At 36.0% G+C, this 18,343-nt stretch overlaps 1 protein-coding gene across 3 annotated transcripts; it reads left to right on the top strand.

Moving 5' to 3' along the window:
* Positions 1-8,804: 8,804 nt before the first annotated feature.
* Positions 8,805-17,496, top strand: LOC104235241 (general transcription and DNA repair factor IIH helicase subunit XPD). 3 transcript variants are annotated; one of them, XM_009788962.2, is made up of 13 exons: positions 8,805-9,518; positions 11,009-11,289; positions 12,472-12,548; positions 12,645-13,048; positions 13,670-13,863; positions 13,969-14,149; positions 14,271-14,395; positions 14,714-14,803; positions 15,527-15,605; positions 15,693-15,769; positions 16,062-16,170; positions 16,742-16,889; positions 17,035-17,496. In XM_009788962.2, the coding sequence occupies exons 1-12, from the start codon at positions 8,979-8,981 to the stop codon at positions 16,859-16,861; spliced, it is 2,277 nt and encodes a 758-aa protein (XP_009787264.1). In that variant the 5' UTR covers positions 8,805-8,978; the 3' UTR covers positions 16,862-16,889; positions 17,035-17,496. The 3 variants fall into 3 exon arrangements, with proteins under 3 accessions (XP_009787264.1, XP_009787263.1, XP_009787262.1); XM_009788961.2 differs by having other exon boundaries at positions 16,965-17,496; XM_009788960.2 differs by having other exon boundaries at positions 16,742-17,496.
* Positions 17,497-18,343: the final 847 nt, after the last annotated feature.

Below are 18,343 nucleotides of genomic sequence, written 5' to 3'. Positions count from 1 at the left end.
GATGAGGTTGTCTTTAAATAGGAGAGTTCATGACACCAACGTTATAATAAATCGTAAGGTATCACCAAAATATGTGGAGCAATAAATGAGACTGCTCTTCCTTTAATCAGAGATTTCGAGTTCGAACTCTGGGTATTAAATCTCGAGTTCGAACTCTGGGTATGGACAAATTCTTGGTAGGGAGCGCTTTCCCCCGAATGGGGTCATATGCCGTACGAATCCGGATATAATCGGGCTTCAATGCGGGTATGAGATACGGAAAACCAAAAAAAAGAAATCGTAAGTTGCCTTGGTGTCGCATTTATCGTTGGTTTTGGTGATCCCATCACACGACTCGATTGACATTTACCTCCCATCAAAGAAGGATAAATACTTGTTTTGCACTAGTATTTACTCTAAAATCAAAAAAATTAATTTCTATATTTCATCACTAGGCTGAATAAATATGATTTGCAATTAATTGTGTTTTCAGTAGGACTGAGCCCGTTTGGACATAAGAAATTTTTTTTTTTTTTCAAAAAAATTTCATTTTTTTTCCGAAATCAGCGTTTGTTCATAAAATTTTCAAATTTCACTTGAAGATGCAATTTAGAAATTTTCGAAAATTTGAAAAACTCCAAAAAAAACTATTTTTTTCAAAATTTTCACTCATAAATCTTCAAAAAAAAACCCAAAATTCTATTCATGTTCAAGCACAACTATAAAATTCAAATACCATTTTAACTTGAAAAAGAATTTCACCCTTTTTTGGGATTTTACAATTCTTATGTCCAAACGCCCACTAAGTGATTTGTTGCTTCCTTTTCACTTCCTTTGAGCCGAGGGTCTATGGAAAACAATTTCTCTACCTTCACAAGTTAGGGATAAAATCTACCTACACATTACCCTTTTCAAACCCCACTTTAGAATTACACTAGATTTGATATTGTTGTTGGATTAAGTGATATATTAGCTCGAAAATCAGCTATAACAACTCATACAACTCCAAGTATCCCCTAATTCTTGATTAAAAAAATTGTTTTTTTAATTTAATTCTAGATTTGGAGCAACACATTTTCAAACAAAAGATATTGTGGATCTTGTGAACGGCATGATCTTAAAAGAAAGTTCTGAAGGGGCATAAATAGGATTCTTCATCGTTAATCAAAGGTCTTTAATTCGAGTTCTGGGTATAGAAAAAATCGAAAGAAATTCAAAAATAACCAGATTTACAAGTGGTCATTCAAAAATAACCACAGTTTCAAACGTAATCGAAATTTAGCTACTTTTCATGTAAAGATAAATCTAAGCAAAAACACTGTTCAAAATCCGGAAAAATACTCAAGTATAATATACTAGAGTTCCAGTATAATATACCGGTCCAGCATAATATACTGGAGATTGAAGCACAGGTGCTCCAATCTCCAATATATTATACTAGAACTTTCCGCGTGTTGGAGTTCCAGCATAATATGCTGGAAGTTCATACACAAGTGCACCTATCTCCAGTATATTATACTAGAACTTTCTGTGTTATGCAACAAAATAGTAGCTATTTTTCAATGACTTTGCAACGCTGGCTATTTTTGAATGACCAGACCGAAAACTGGCTAGCCCGTGCTATTTTCCTTCAAAGTTCAAACAATGTAAAGAACCACAAAACGCTCTTAAGGATATATCAATATTAATGCCTTAAAACAAGATGAAAAACCTTTTATTTTGTTTAAAGAAACTGCCATCTTAAACAACTGCCAGCAGACTCAAGCATGCTGATATTGGCCATGATCCATTTATTTCTTGTCATCATCTAATCTATGTTGCTCAGACTCTCCGAAAATGTGGCCGGATACGTGTCGGATCCTCGAAAAGTAGAGCATTTTTGAAGGATCCGACACGAGTGAGGCTACATTTTAGAGAGTCCGCGCAACATAGCATCAAAAATAACCTCCTTGTATTAGTCTCTTAAACAATTCAGCTCATCCCTATGCTCACTTACAACAGCACGGACAATGTCTCCGACGAACATAATACCTACGATGCCAGTGTGATCAATGACTGAAATGTGCCTGATGCAGTAATCTGCAAGTGACATGCATGTATCAGAAAAATAGAAAGACAGAATTGAAAGAAAACCTTGAAACGTTAAAGAGTATTGTTCTTAAAGAAATATTGCATGTATACAGTTTAGAAGAGAAAAAGAGACAACTTTCTTCAATAGACAAGAAAGCCAAAACGTATACTGCAAATAGATACAGTAAGTCACTTCCAAGGAAGACCCAATTCATAGAGGTTGATTAAGGCCAATTAGAAAAAGTATCTTATCTCATGAAAGGTATTTCAGTTAGAATTCTAAACATATATTTAAGTTTTAAATAAAACTAGTAACGTTACATAAATAAATAACAACAACGACGACCCAGTAAAATCCCAGTAGCATGACCAACTTTAAAAGCCAGCCAAGAAGAAGCTGTTATCTTTAAGAAGTGGTTGATATCTCTTCTTTATTCCAGCAATTGATTTATTTTCCCCGGGTCTCAAACCACCAAGACTCCAACATTATAGTGTCATATGCGTCAAAGCAACCAATCAAAAAGGGCAGCCCGATGCAAAAAGGGCAGCCCGGTGCACTAAGCTCCCGCTATGTGCGGTCCGGGGAAGCGCCGGACCGTAAGGGTCTATCGTACAGAAGCAACATTACATAAGTGTGCATATAAATACATATATGTAAATATTCTATGTGCGCAATGTCAATGGTGAGATGCAAAGACATTTTAGATAAAGCATGAAGATACTAGCCGACTGCACAGCATCATAAGGAGTATCATCTGTAGTGCACCAGAGCAGAGAACCATCAGTGCCTTTACCATGTCAGATATGTAGTGCTTTCAAAACCATGTTCTTCCATACGAGCAGCTGAAGTCGATTCATGACGTGAAGCATAAGTGGCCGCTTACTGGATTCACTAAGTGAACATGTCGTAAAACAGCATTCTTGAGTACATTTCCAAGAAAAACAATTGCTTGAACTCCTCCTTGCATTTTGTCTAAGAACAACATATTTTGGATTTAGACAGATAACAGTACAAATTTGGATACATTAGCAGAGCATAATGTCTTGCACTAAAGACTAAAACTACATATATCGCATAATCAGTTCGTATTTAATCCAATAGGAGCTTAGATCACAGAAATTGACAGTCCTAGACTTACTTTCACTTAAAAGGGTCTAACCCTTTTTAACCAACAGTTCTCTACAACATAAAGCACCTTTACTTCAAGTACCCCACAAAAGATCCACCAAATGTAAAAACTAAGTAGAGGATTAAGACAACATAAGGGAAAATATTCAACAAGAAGATATAAAATTTTAGATTTTACCCCTACCCCGGAGGGGTAGAGAGGCTATTTCGAAAGACCCTCAGCTTGAGAAGAAGAAAAATAAATAATAGACAATAGATCAATGACAGCAATAGAAGCTATAAAAATAGTAACAACATCATAAGAAATAGAAAAATAGATGTAAAATCAATAACAATAAACAGCAATACTACCATAGGAAATAGTGAGGAAACTACATAAACCACTAACAACCCACAGCAAAATATCAACAGGCCAACCCCGCCACCGGCATCAAGCCAAAATAAAGATCGAGCTTGGGCATATGGAGTTGCAATTGGCAGTAGCACAAAAGTCCGTTATTTTAAGAATTGAAACATTTGCTTAATATGTTATTTTTATTGAGTTCTTGGTCATTTATCTATGCCTATTTAATATTTTTTATTTATGTTTTAAATTGCGCTTCCCATGAAAAAAGCGCGCTTTGCTTTGCACTTCTCGCTTCGGTGAAGAGAGGCCTCCTCGCTTTTTTCCGCTTCGCTCTCCAAAACACTGGCTCCAAATACCATAACCATTAGCCTGAATAAGAATTCCCAGTTTACATTGTCAAAGTATTGTAAAGGATAAAGTATTGTATTACTACTGTTAGAGTATCTATCATCGTCAATGGTACTGTAGAATTTATTTTCCCTATTCTAAAAGGGTCTAAGGCAAGGTGATCCACTCTCGCTATACCTTTTTATTCTTGCTTCTCTTGTCGTTGAAACATCTATCATTCCTCTCCATCCAAATAGACCAGAAAATGCAAGAAGGAATAGCAGTCCAGTATGTCCTTTGATGAAGACTGCTCGTACCAGACTACCAGCTGCTTAATGCATCCTGGCATGACCCGTTGGACACCAAAAATGGCAAAAACATTGTCCAGATCTGCCTAGAGAAGGTACAGTGATGCAGTAGATAATTTACTGCTTCATTGGCATTTCCACACAGAAAGCATCTGTTGCACAAAACAAAACCTCTTTTCAGTTGTCATGGGTTAAACAAGCTTCGTGAGTAGCGATCCAAGTGAAACAGGTGGCTCTTCCAAATGTTTTCCATGGCCAGTCCTTTTGAGTGCCTCCCATATTCCTCAAAAGATTTTTATAACATATTTTTACAGTAAACTCCCCGTCTTTCTGATGCTTCCACCACAGTGAGTAAGCAACCTGATCATTGAGAGATATAGCATCCAATTTCAGCAGCGGTTCATTTACATATTACTGTTCTATGAGAATGTCAATTCCAAATAAGCATCCAGTACTCTTGGCTCATATAAAAACCTCCAAAAATATATTCTTAAATAATTTTAATATGATGTTTACCATCCATCTATAGTATATTCTGTCAGGGTTAAACAATTTTCATTTCAATGCCAGGAAAACCAAAATAATTCATACTATATGGTTAATGAATAGAAGGATGGGGTTGATCTTGTCAGCTTTAATTCTATTGCACCTGAGAAATCCTTGCACAATAACATTGTAAGTGACATTGTTGGGCAAACAACCGTTGCCTTCCATTTTTCTTAGCATATCTTTAGCTTCGTCTAACATCCCTTTGAGACAAAATCCAATTATCATTGTAGTGTATGTTCTCGCATTCGGAACCAATCCAATTAAAGAAAGCTTCTCAAAAATAGTATGAGCTTTATCGTGTTTACCATTTTTGCACAAACCATTAATGACAAGCCATGCAAGATAGTATTGTAGGTAAAAACATCAGGTTTTGACCCCTTTTGAGAAATTTCATGAAACAATTGCATGGCCTCAGCCAACTTCTTTTTCTTACAGTACCCATTTATTAGTATGTTATAGCTAATAGTGTCAGGCTCAATGTTCTCACCAATCATGAAATCAAAAATTCTCCTCGCTCTATCCACTTGACCACGCAAGCAATATCCATCCATTATCACATTGTAGGTGAAAATATTAGGCTCTACACCTTTTCCGACCATGTGTTTCATTACTTCCTCAGCATCTTCAACTCTCCCTTCTTTGCATAGTCCATCTATCACCGCGGTGAAGTTGCGCACATCTGGATAAATATTAAGGCTCACCATCTCAGAGAACAATGTCTTAACCTTTTCCCACTGACCAAGCTTACATCAACAGCAATCCCAAATTTCTGCATTTCTCTAGAAAGAGAAATAACAGCAGTGTAATGCTTCCTATTTGCCATAGTCTTGAATAATTTAGAGAAGCATACAAGAGAAGCTTTTGGTGAACAGTTGCAATTGGTTTGTTTCATTAGTAAAGAGTAAAGACTAAAGAATAGTAGTATATTGTAAGACCACGTTTGGCTTAGCCGATTTAGAGTAGCGGATAAGCATTAGCCTAGCCGCTGAAAAATATTTTTAAATGATGAATCTGATTTACAAAATAAGCAGTTACGTGTTTGGATAAAAGTATTGAAATTAATAATAAACAGTTGAAGAACTGGGTATACGAAGAGTTTTGTTTAAAAAGAATTATTTTAGGGATAGAATAGTAAATATTTTGGCCAAACCAAAAGTGTTTATAAGCTGAAATTTGATAAGTTGGGGGAGACCAACTTATGGCTTTTAGCTTATTTTTGGCTTATAAGCACTTAACTTATAAGCACTTTTAATTTTACCAAACGCGCAAATATGCCAAAAAGTGTTTATAAGCCAGTTTGACTAGCTTATAAGTTTAGCCAAACACCCTCTTGGATTGTCGAAACCAATTTATTTTTGGTCGGTTTAAAAAAGAATAATACCTCTCTAAATTCGGTAACAATTTAGCTTAAACTTACAATTCTAACCCTAATGAGAAGCTTTTATAATCACACAAATACTCTGGGTAAGGGTGGCAAATGGGCGGATTGTGTTGAATTTGGACGGGTCAAGATGGGTTAGATCAATAAATGGGTCATTGCCCAACCCAACCCAAAGTGTACTTGGGCTAAGATGGGTTGGGTCAAGATGGGCTAAACAATGGGTCATAACCCAACCCGCCCAACTTGACCCATATTTTAGAATAATGCTCATCTTGCATAAAAAAAAGCCTTTTGCCTTAAAATGTGTAAGTCAAAAAAATATTTGATGGTGGGGTAGGGTTGGGGGAGGGGGAGGCGAGCGGGTGGGTGATGCAGAAAAACGAAAAAAACAGAAAATTGAAAATACATTTTTTTTTTAGGGGATGGGGGAGGGGGGTTTGTGGTGCAGAAAAAAAAACAGAAAACTAAAAATACAAAAAAAAAAGTAAAAATTTTCTTTTTGACGGGAGGGGGGTTTTGCGGGGACAAGGTAAGTAAATGGTGCATAAAAACAAAAAATCATAAAATTTAAAATACCAAAAAAAAAAAAGTAAAATTGGGGCAACTAAATAAATTTCTATATAAGTTGGGTTGAGATACATTTTCTTTTGGATGAGTTTCATGGGTTGTATTTAGGCTGCTTAATGGGTCAAAATGGGCTATAAAATACAATGGATTAACTTGGGCTCAACCTAAATTGAACTATGAGCTAAAATGTTTGTAACCCAACCCATTAATCTCTGGGCGGGTTGGGCGGGTTAGATGAGTTTGGGCTCAAATTGACACCCTTAACTCTGGTTCATTTTTGATTTGTTTATGACCACAAATTCCAAAAGTCTTCATTTTTTCTTAAGCTCCGTGTCCAGTCAAACAAATTCACATAAATTAGATCGGAAGGGTAATATTTATTCATGGGAGTATAACTGTATAAGTCGCAATAAGTGAATGCAATTTATAATTAGTAATAAGTGAATGCAATTTATGAGTCGTATTAGCTTAATTAAGGTTAGACAACGTGAGTTGTTGTGATGGTAAGCACCCTCTACTTCCAGCCAAGAGGTTGTGAGTTCGAGTCACCCCAAGAGCAAGGTAGGGAGTTCTTGGAGGGAAGGATGCCGAGGGTCTATTGGAAACAACCTCTCTACCCAGACCCTACTTATGAGATTATACTGAGTTGTTGTTGTTGTATTAGCTTAATTAAGGTTAGGAATAAGTGATGTGATTTATGAGTCATATTAGCTTAATTAAAGTAATGCGATTTATAAATTGCGTCATTAATGCGGCCTACATATAAATGCTCCATTTAGCACTACAAGCATTATATCTCTCATTTTAACGCAGTTTATATGTTCGCATTTGATGATTCACAATTTTAAAGTTAAATATTTTCACGCTTTATTATATTTAATAAAAATTTACTCAAAAGAGCGTTTGCTTAAATAAATAAATGGTATAAAATATTCGAAATGAAATAGTAAAAAGGCAAACCAAAATAAAAAAATAAAAAAGGAGAGATTTTCTATATATTAAATATTACTGTAAGTTTTAAAAAAAATTGGTCACATACACAAAAGGAAAGAAAGTTTTTTTTTTATAAATTTTAAATTACATACTTTCACTACTTTATTTTTAATAAAATAGTTTACGCAAAGGAGCATTTGCTTAAATAAATTTAAAATATTCAACATAGAATCATAAGAAAGCAGACCAAATAAAAACAGAGAATTTTCTATATATATTAAATATATTACTATAGTTTATAAAAATATTGGTCACATGCTCAAAATGAAAGAAAGTTATTACTGTTTGACCAAAAAATATAGATCTTGGTTCAAATAATTAAGTTTGTATAAATAATGGCTAATCTTAGCTAATAATAATATATCTAAGATGAAGTTCTTAAAAGGGCCACAAATACTACGAAAATATAGTTGAACATTGACGGTAGCATGCAATAAATATTCTAGAAATCAAAGGCAGTATAGCATTCAATATCAATGAATAGCAATAAATGACATTTAAGTTAATAGAATCAATGAGTCACCCAGGAAAAGATGGAATAAGTGGATGTTCTTTCTGACAAGAATTTTAGCGAAAAGGTGATGTTTGTATATTAGCAATGAGATCCGATTCTTTTTTTCAAGTCAAAGTGTGTTTTTTTACAAATGAATATTATCCGTCCCATATCATTGTGTATTTTTCTATTCATAGAACATGTTCCTAAAAAACCCTAACATTGTTGACACCTCCACTTCGGCCTTTGTTGACAATTCGACTTCAGACTTCGCCGCTTCTTGGTCTCAGACTTCGCCGCTTCTTGGTCTATTTTGATCAACAACAACTTGAGAACTTTTTCCTTAGTACTATTTTGGCTTAAATATTCTAAAAATAGCTTTTGACCCATACAATTAATTATAAAGTAATTTAGATAGACATAAAAATTTGTCAAAACAATTTAAATTTTTTTTTTGGGGGGGGGGGGGCTTGTTTTGATGTTTCGCAAGCATTAAAAATGTTTTTAAATCAAAAACAAGCCAAAAGTAATACATTACGAGTTCCATCTTTCTACATTTTAATAAACTTATTAATTTTTTTAGTTTGACAAAGTAAATTGGTTTATTATCCCTTATATTTTTTTTATATATATTCCTCATTAGTCATACACCAAAAATCATAACCCACCCCCCTCACTTCCTCTCCGCTTCACTCCTCCATTAGGGTCTCAAATTTTCCTCTTTATTCTCCAAAAGACCCTACCAAGATTCAATCTCTTTGATCAAAAACCCAAAAAAAAGCTACAAAGATTCAATCTTTTTGATCAAAAAACAAGAAAAAACCAAAACCCAAGTCATGAAATTCCAATTAGAAGACATAACAGTGTACTTCCCATATGACAACATATACCCAGAACAATACTCATACATGTTAGAACTCAAAAGAGCTTTAGATGCAAAAGGCCATTGTCTTCTTGAAATGCCAACAGGAACTGGAAAAACCATAGCTTTACTTTCTTTAATCACAAGTTACAGACTTTCAAAACCCTCAAGCCCAATTAAGCTTCTTTATTGTACAAGAACTGTACATGAGATGGAAAAAACATTAGCTGAGCTTAAATTATTGTATAATTATCAGTTACAGCAGTTCGGGCCGGGGGCCCGAATGCTGGCAATCGGGCTTTCATCTAGGAAGAATTTGTGTGTGAACCCAAATGTGGTTTCTGCTGAGAATAGGGATTCTGTTGATGCTGGTTGTAGGAAATTGACTGCTAGTTGGGTTAGAGCACTTGCTATTGAAAACCCTAATGTTCCAACTTGTTCATTTTTTGAGAATTATGATGCTGCTGATAAGGCTGGTACTTCCACTTTGCCTGCTGGTGTTTATACTTTGCAGGTATTTTGAGTTATATGCACCTACAATGTAATGAATTTTGACCGCATCATTGTAATTTAACTTGTTATAGTTGGAAACTTATATTTATTGGATGCTACTGATTAATGCTTCAATCATAAGTTATATGTGCCGACATTGTAATTATTTTTACACCATCAGTGTAATTTAAGTTATATAGTAGGTTACGTGCCATTTTTAAATGACCTGATTGTGTGTGAATATTTTTTACACCAACAGTGTATGCAACTTAAACTCCATTATTGATTATGCTTTGATGCCAAATTAGTTGGAGTTGGACGCCTCCATGATTTGGTATGGTGATATGAGTTTAGTGCGTGGTGTTTGGGTTAGGCGCACTTCACGGATTTCAACCATGTCGCAGACGAAAGTGTGGTGTTTATAAGTGGTGAATCATGAATGATAAGTGGGGCGGACTCATTATCCACTGAGTTTGGAGCCTTGCGCCATTGGCCCTCTAAAGGGCAGCTCGGTGCACTAAGCTCCCGCTATGCGCGGTGTCCGGGGAAGGGCCGGACCACAAAGGTCTGTCGTACGCAGCCTACCATTGGCCCTCTAGTTATTAAAATAAGTTGGAGTTTGGCTATATGAATCTGATTCAAAGTTAGACTATTTTTAAGCTTCCATCAACCTATTGGAACAGTCCCATTTCATCTACTTATGCTTTTATGAAGCTCACATAGGCACAGTTAGGAAAAAGACACTTTTTTTCTTGCACCAGCTGGGAAACAAATTGGTCATTGTTGATATTGCTCTTTGTGAAGGATGCAATGACAATTGTGTCTAATCTACTTTGGTTTGAGAAGGGGTCATAGAGAAACACCTGAATTTGCAACGGGAAGAGAGATAACACTTGTTTTTTCATTGCATTCTATGGTCTAACGGCTGATCCTTGACTAGAACTTTTACTGTAATTATTGAGTCAAGTTTGATTGCTTATGTTTTTGTGTTAAAGTGGGTGCCCAAGTTTGCATATGTTCCTGTAAGATTGTTAGAAATAGAACTGGGTTATAAAGAAGCGCTTAAATTTGCAGTGGTGAAGAGATGTGACTAGTTTTTGCACTGCATCCCATGCTTCATGGACTGATTCTTGACCAGTAATTTCTCTGTCTATGTTTGAATCAAGTTTTGTTGTTGATATTTTCTCTGATAACGGGGGTGCTCGAGTTTGCATATATCCATGTAAGACGGTTAGTCTCCATTCGTGCAGGAGCTCATTGTTTGGCAATGATTTTTTTGGAGGATACAAAGGCATCCGGTGTATCCTATTCAATTTGGCTCGAGAAGTGCTTGTATTTGCAGTGGCGAAATGAGATATATTTGTTTGGCAATTGCATTCTATGCTCTAAAGATTGATTCTTGACTAGAATTTTTTGCTCTAGTCAAGTTTTGTACTCTGTATTCTTCTCTGTTGATGGAGGTGCTCAAGTTTGCATATGGTCTTGTTAGATGATTAAACTGTATTGTTGCAGGAGTTAAGGATGTACGGTAAGGAAAAAGGTTGGTGCCCATACTTTTTAGCGCGGCATATGGTGCAGCAGGCAAATGTTGTGGTTTATAGCTACCAATACCTGCTTGATCCCAAGGTTGCTGGTATTATATCAAAGGAGATGGAGAGAGAGTGTGTTGTGGTGTTTGATGAGGCCCATAATATAGACAATGTATGCATTGAGGCACTTAGTGTTAGTGTGAGGAAGCAGACGCTTGAAGGGGCAACAAGGAATCTCAGTAGGATGTCTCAGGAAATTGAAAGGTAATTGTTACGTTAGGTAAGCTTCTTATGAGTGCTACTTGTTATCTTCCTGCACCGGCAATGCTTAACTTCGCATGTTGATGTTGTTTGTTTTGCATTTAGCCCCACAAAATTTAAATTCTTGTTCTATACTATAATGTTGATTTTAGTGATTATCACCGGGACATTTTGTGTTCATACCCCCCTTCATAGGAGGACCTAGGATTTGAGCGCGACGGAGGCACCACTAAACTTAAATATGCCAATAATTAACGATAACCAATAATTAACGATAAAATTTGGTGTGCTGTTCTTTAAGAAATTAATAAGTATGACAACTTATCCGCAATATATAAACAACCAGAAATTTTTAAAGAAAGAAAAAGCACTAAGCAAAGAGTGAAAGATTACTTTGCAAAATAGGTGTTGTAGGAAGCAATGTTGATAGAAACGGTGTCGCCGGACACTGCTGCTTTAATTTTTCTTAGTTTATATATATATCAGTATTTTGTTATAAAACATTTTGACAAAACTGGTTTACTAGGTCTGTAATGAAGCCTTCAATTTTGCGTAAGAGGCCAAGGTTTCAAAATCTGCAAGGTTAGAGGACATAAACTATCATCGAATCCAAAAATGTAAAAGAAAACAAAAGAAGAAAGGAAAAAAATGCTAATTTTGCTTGAACTAGGTCTAGAACACTAGACCGAATGGTAAGGAAAGCTAGAAAGGTGCTTAAACTAGCAGCTCAACCACTGTTGCCGTCCAGCTTTTGTTTTTCAGGGGGTCCAATTAAATTATTTAAGGGGTCCTATCTGGATATACAGTACACAAAAAATCTGTATATACATGGTTTTTGCCGAACCTAACAGGTTCCGGTGACCCTGCACCCTCCACTGAAGGTCCGCCTCTGCCCCCCTTCATGCTGAACCATAGTTTGCATATTCTTACGTACACAAAATGGAAGTATAAATTTGCTAATACCATTTGAATTCTTTACTTATGCTGCAGTTCTTTTGGTTAAGTTTTGGCATATTTGGAGTACCTCGGAGATTGTTCAGCCATAGTATATATGATGTTATCATCTGTTATAATCTATAACCCCCTCCCCACAAGCCCCAAAAAGGAAAATACGTAAAGAAGAAGAAAAGAAAAGTAGACAAGTGCTGAATACCATGTTTGTCTAACATCTTGCATGGTAGGAAGGCTGAAGGCCACTGATGCTGGTCGATTGCGAGCAGAGTATAATCGTCTTGTTGAGGGTCTAGCACAAAGACTGCCTGGTATTTTGAATATATTGTCTGTTGACTGTGTACTTCTAATCATGTATTAGTGATATTAACCGAGGTGTTCGCTCATCTATTTCTTCTTTGTTATAGCTCAGGATGTATGGCTTGCTAATCCTGCCTTGCCTGATGACATCATGAAGGAAGCGGTGCCTGGAAATATAAGGCGAGCGGAGCACTTCTTATCTGTTTTGCGAAGATTTGTCCAGTATCTTAAAGGGCGTCTTGACACTGAAAATGTGGAAAAGGAGGGTCCTGTTGCCTTTGTTGCTTCTATTACTACACAAGTTGGAATCGACCAAAAGATGTTAAAATTTTGTTATGATAGGCTTCACTCTCTTATGTTAACCCTGGAGATAACTGATACAGATGAGTTTCTGCATGTGCAAACTATTTGTGACCTTGCAACGTTGGTAGGGACGTACTCTCGGGGCTTTTCAATTATAATTGAACCTTTTGACGAGAGAATGCCACATATTCCTGATCCTGTTCTTCAGGTGCGTGTTTGCTGCTCATGAGTCAACTATGGACGTATTTGTCTTATCATACCTCAAGCTAGTCTAAGTTTGCAACATATATCTCTTGATTTAATTTGGGTTTTTTTTCCATTTTTAGCCCGACAGCCGAGAATAATTACAGGCGGTAGCTCAAATATACAAAACATATTTACACTTAATATAGAAAACATATACATTTGCGGGCTTCTTTTTTTTTTGGGCGGCCCAAAAATGTTATTTTCCCATTGATTTATCTGTATCAGAGATTATTGTTCTTAGTTTCTTCTGAACATTTTATCATGGAGATATTGGATATTTCTAGTGCTCTTGTTTTGTTAGTTGTTCTTCAGGCACTTACTATTATGCCACCCCGTATCTATCCGAGAATGGCGTCCATTTGTCTTGCTTTGACTAATATTATTTTCCTTTTAATGATTGTCTCAATTAGTCTAATAGTAATCCGTGTTCTGTAATGAAAAATTTGTTTCTAAGAATATTGTTACTATTACTATATCGAAATACATTCAACTATAAAGATGTCTCAGTCGACAGTGATCTTTCAGTAGTTGTTTTACTATTAGTGTTCAATTTCCTTACCTCAGAAATAATTTGGCATGCCAGCTTACCTGTCATGATGCTTCTCTCGCCATAAAGCCCGTTTTTGAACGATTCCAGTCTGTTGTTATTACCTCCGGGACCCTTAGTCCCATTGATCTCTACCCGCGTCTTCTCAATTTCAATCCGGTAGTCAGTCGAAGCTTCAAGATGTCTTTGACAAGGGATTGCATATGCCCAATGGTCCTTACACGGGGAAGGTAAATCTTTGAACCAGTTGTTGACCCTATAATTATACTAGTCTCAACCCCCACCCCCTTCGGGTTTGGTATATGTTATCTGTTCTGTATTTGTGTTAATTTCAGTGATCAGCTTCCAGTAAGCACAAAGTATGATCTGAGAAGTGATCCTGGCGTCGAGAAAAATTATGGGAAGCTTTTGCTAGAAATGGTGTCTGTCGTTCCAGATGGCGTTGTCTGTTTCTTTGTCAGTTACTCTTATATGGATGGAATCGTCAATAGTTGGCATGAATCAGGAATATTAAAGGTGCCAGTATACCTTTTATTTTATATGAACTGATGAGATTAATGCTTTATGACTATGCCTTAGCAAACACATGTGGCTCCTTCTCTCTACTGTTTTTTCTTATCGACGTTATATGATGCAGGATATAATGCAACATAAACTCGTATTTATTGAGACCCAGGATGTTGTAGAGACTACATTGGCTTTGGATAATTATCGCAGGGCTTGTGATAGTGGGAGGGGTGCTGTTTTCTTCTCGGTTGCTAGGTGAATTTTTTTTCGTGTTTATGCATTTAACAATTTTGTACTTCTTCCTTGCATGTTTCTTCTTTGCCAAACAAAAATTACTATGGGGTTAGTATTTCATTTGTTTCGGCCTTCGTGCGGGTTTGGTTAATTCAGGTCAGCAACTGAATTAACTCAACTTTTGAAAATGGAAAACTGATCTTTGGACAAGAATGAGTTCAAACCCTTTTCAAAATTTATGCTTCTGGTTTGGTTAGGTTTTGGCCTAATTTATTTTTGAGTTTGCATTTTCTCTCTTTCTCTCCTTTTGCTTTAAAATATGTCTGTGTTACTATGCAGGGGAAAAGTAGCTGAAGGTATAGACTTTGATAGACACTACGGCAGGCTTGTGATCATGTTTGGTGTTCCTTTCCAATATACACTAAGCAGGTTAATATCTCTACGTCTTATGCTTCACTTTCATGTACTGAGGTACTTAACTTGGATTTTATGTGAATTAGAGGATTTACTGTTATTAGAGCTGTCCATTTGGTTGGTTTGGCTTCCATGACCACAATTCAGTTTTTAACCAGACTATATATCACCAAAATCTCAATTTAAAAAAGTTAAAATACTGCCCTCTTATTAGAGTCACCTGACAAGCAAGATCAATACACTTAGGGCTCGTTTGGTATGAGGGATAAGGGATAATTAATCAACAACAACAAACCCAGTATAATCCCACTGGTGGGGTGGGATTAATCCTGGGATTAAATTTAATATGAGTTTATCCCATATTTGGTTGGGATAAAATCGTGGTATAAATAATTCCGGGATAATCCCGGGATTATAATATTTTTTTATCCCTATGGGAGGGTGGGATAACTAATCCCGGGATAATTAATCATTGGATAATTTGTTCCCAACCAAACGACCCCTTAAGCTAATTGTTCTCAAGTCATAAGCTTCATCAAAAAGAAACTGTTCTCTTATGATCGAATAATGAATGGATGTTTATCTTTTTAATCAGAGAGAAACTGCAAGAGCATATTCCTTATGATCTATTAATGAAAAGAATATCTTCTTTAATAGGAGAATCTTTTCTCTGATTGAGACGTGTGAACTTATCTATTTAATGCTATAAATTGCACCTTTACCTTGTTAAATTTGCAGAATATTACTTGCACGATTGGAGTATCTTAGGGAAACTTTCCAGATAAAAGAGGGAGATTTTCTTACCTTTGATGCTTTGGTACTTTCAGACTCAGTCAAGTCCTTATAATATTTATTTGGGACTTCGTTTTGATATAATTAACTCCATATATACATATATATTCAGAGGCAAGCTGCTCAATGTGTGGGGCGAGTTATCCGTTCAAAGGCAGATTATGGCATGATGATTTTTGCTGACAAAAGGTTTGCTTCTTTGTCTGGGTCATTTCTATAATATTAATGAAAAGACAAGTTGGAACGGAATTTACAAAAGATGCACAAGGAACTGGTTATATGTTTTACAGGACCTCTTATCTATTATCCTAACCTAAAATTAAATAGCTAGCCCTCCTTGGTGATTTTTGTTTCTTGAATATGTACTAGTTCGTCCAACCCCCCCCCCACCCCCACCCCCCCCACACACACACACAGCCACACCCAAAAATTTTTTTGGAACGAGATGCTTGTGATGCTTGTCTCTTTATCTTGTGATCAGATATAGCCGTCATGATAAGCGGTCTAAGTTGCCTGGATGGATACTTTCGCATTTACGGGATGCTCACTTGAACTTGAGTACAGACATGGCCGTGTATATAGCAAAAGAGGTATATCCTCTTTCCTGTACGCTGTTAATATTCAGATGCAAGAGAACTGTTCGCTGCTGTTACTTAGGAGTGTTCAACTTCTGCAGTTTTTGTGAATTATCAAATGTGCTCTATGTCCTACTGAAAATTTGCTTTCGTTGTCCTCTCTTTTCTTTGCTCGGTCGTAAGCGTCCCAAGGGAAGGGCTAGGTTGTTGGAGTTGTTAGTGTTAGAATGTAACCACACTGGTTAAGGGAATGTGCTGTTGTTTATTGTTTTGGGCAGTTCTCATTGCACGAGCTAGCTTCTAAGGTTGAGTTAGGCGCAAAGTTCATTTTCTCAACATGGTATTAGAGTCAGATACATCCCTATTCTTGGTTTACCCAATGTTGTGCGCCCTGTTATATTGCTCATGATTCAAATATCTAGTCCCTGGGCGTGCAGGGGAAGGGGGTGTTAGAATGTCTCACGTTAGTTAAGGGAATGGACTGTTCTGTTGTCTCCTTATATTGTCTTGGACAGAAGCATCAATTTGATTGCATTAGAAGAACTGACACTTCTTGATTCTTAAACTTTCCGTCTCATGGATGCAGTTCTTGAGGAAAATGGCTCAGCCATATGATAAGAACGGTGCATTGGGCAAGAAAACTCTATTGTCACAAGAAGACTTGGAGAATATGATCACTGGCCCTGATGGAGAGATGTTGCTTTAGGTGCCAGTACTCAGGCAAAACTATTTTGGTGAGAAATCAATTTTGTTGCTACGCTTCCTGGAATTTTCAGTGTTTTATATACTGAACAGCAACGTTACTATAGTGTGGCTGCATCGTTCAAGTTTTCCCACAGTTTGAAGGTTTGGTGAAAATGGAGCTGATTTTTGTTACAGCTTTGCAGCAACCTTCAGATGGGGCCTTAGTCGATACGTTTAGAGCAGATTTCATTTAACGATCAAAAACCATTGGAACGTTGATGCAAATTTGTACAATTTCGGATCAATGTAACTCTCTACCTTCAGATGGGGCCTAAGTCGATACGTTTAGAGCAGATTTCATTTAACGATCAAAAACCATTGGAACGTTGATGCAAATTTGTACATTTTCGGATCAATGTAACTCTCTTGGTTTTTTAGAAGCCGGAATAGGTTTTAGGTTGAACATAGCATGGATGTCGCGAGCCTATTGGCGGAGAAGATGTATTTATTTTCTACATAAGCTGGTTGTGCAAAGTCTGTTCATGCATAATGTTACAGTGTAACTTGAGGTCTGATTTTGAGTTTTAGGCAAATGAAAATTTTGTTGACCAAAATTTTTATGCATATAAACACAAATGTATGTGGTGTTGAGTTTTACTTTTATTTCCAAATTGATGTTTATTTTGCATTATTTTTGAAATAGTGTCGACCTATTGTAATATACCCATTGGTTTTCACATAAAAAAAATTATTTACATATTTTTAACTAAATTTTTCGACAAAGCTGTGTCGGATGAGAGAGTACCCTTGTTGCTATTTATATGCATATATTTATTATATTAACTTTTAAGTTTTGATAGTTACTTCATTTAAAATTTGATCTAACTGTGTAATTACATGACTTGTACAACCAAACAACACGCTTGCAATTGCACTGTAATTATGTTATGACAAATAAACATGTCGTCATAATTCCTAGGTTGTGTAATTACTACCCTAGTAATTACACTAATTTCAATTACCATGCGAATTTCCAAATATACCCTTATAAATTACCTTTTTTTATAATCTTATAGTGTTCGAACCAACTCAAGTATACTTTAACTAATTTTACGGCATACCTATTACCTGCCACTAGTATAAATATAATAGAATTTATCCATCAAGATTTGGACATACGAGAAGAATCATTTGAAATTCCCTTTATCTGGTCCTCTCTCTTGTGTTTATTTATTGATTTGCAGTATTAGCCAGAAAATTGTGTACTAAAAGTCAAAAGAATTGATTACCTTGTGGTTAAAGAGACAAAGAAATTACATCACCATATGTTTGAATATGTTCCATGTTTTCTTGCTTATAAACTAATAAAAAAAAACCATTGACAGCCTATTGTTCTTCTCTTTTTTTTTTCCCTCTATTCACACTAACCTCAACCCAAACAAGACCTACAGAAAGGAGAAAAATAAAAGAGAATAATGGACATTAAATCTAATAGCAATATTTT

Source organism: Nicotiana sylvestris, chromosome 2, assembly GCF_000393655.2.
Source record: "Nicotiana sylvestris chromosome 2, ASM39365v2, whole genome shotgun sequence".
NCBI lineage: Eukaryota > Viridiplantae > Streptophyta > Magnoliopsida > Solanales > Solanaceae > Nicotiana > Nicotiana sylvestris.
Note: the sequence above shows the minus strand (reverse complement) of the source record. Positions and strands in the feature narration are given on the sequence as shown.

Bases quoted from the DNA above. Each gene is read 5' to 3' on its own strand.
- LOC104235241 (XM_009788962.2), top strand. From the start codon at position 8,979: ATGAAATTCCAATTAGAAGACATAACAGTGTACTTCCCATATGACAAC. The intron at 9,519-11,008 runs GTATTTTGAGTT...GTATTGTTGCAG, and splicing joins CTGGTGTTTATACTTTGCAG to GAGTTAAGGATGTACGGTAA. The intron at 12,549-12,644 runs GTATTTTGAATA...TCTTTGTTATAG, and splicing joins TCTAGCACAAAGACTGCCTG to CTCAGGATGTATGGCTTGCT.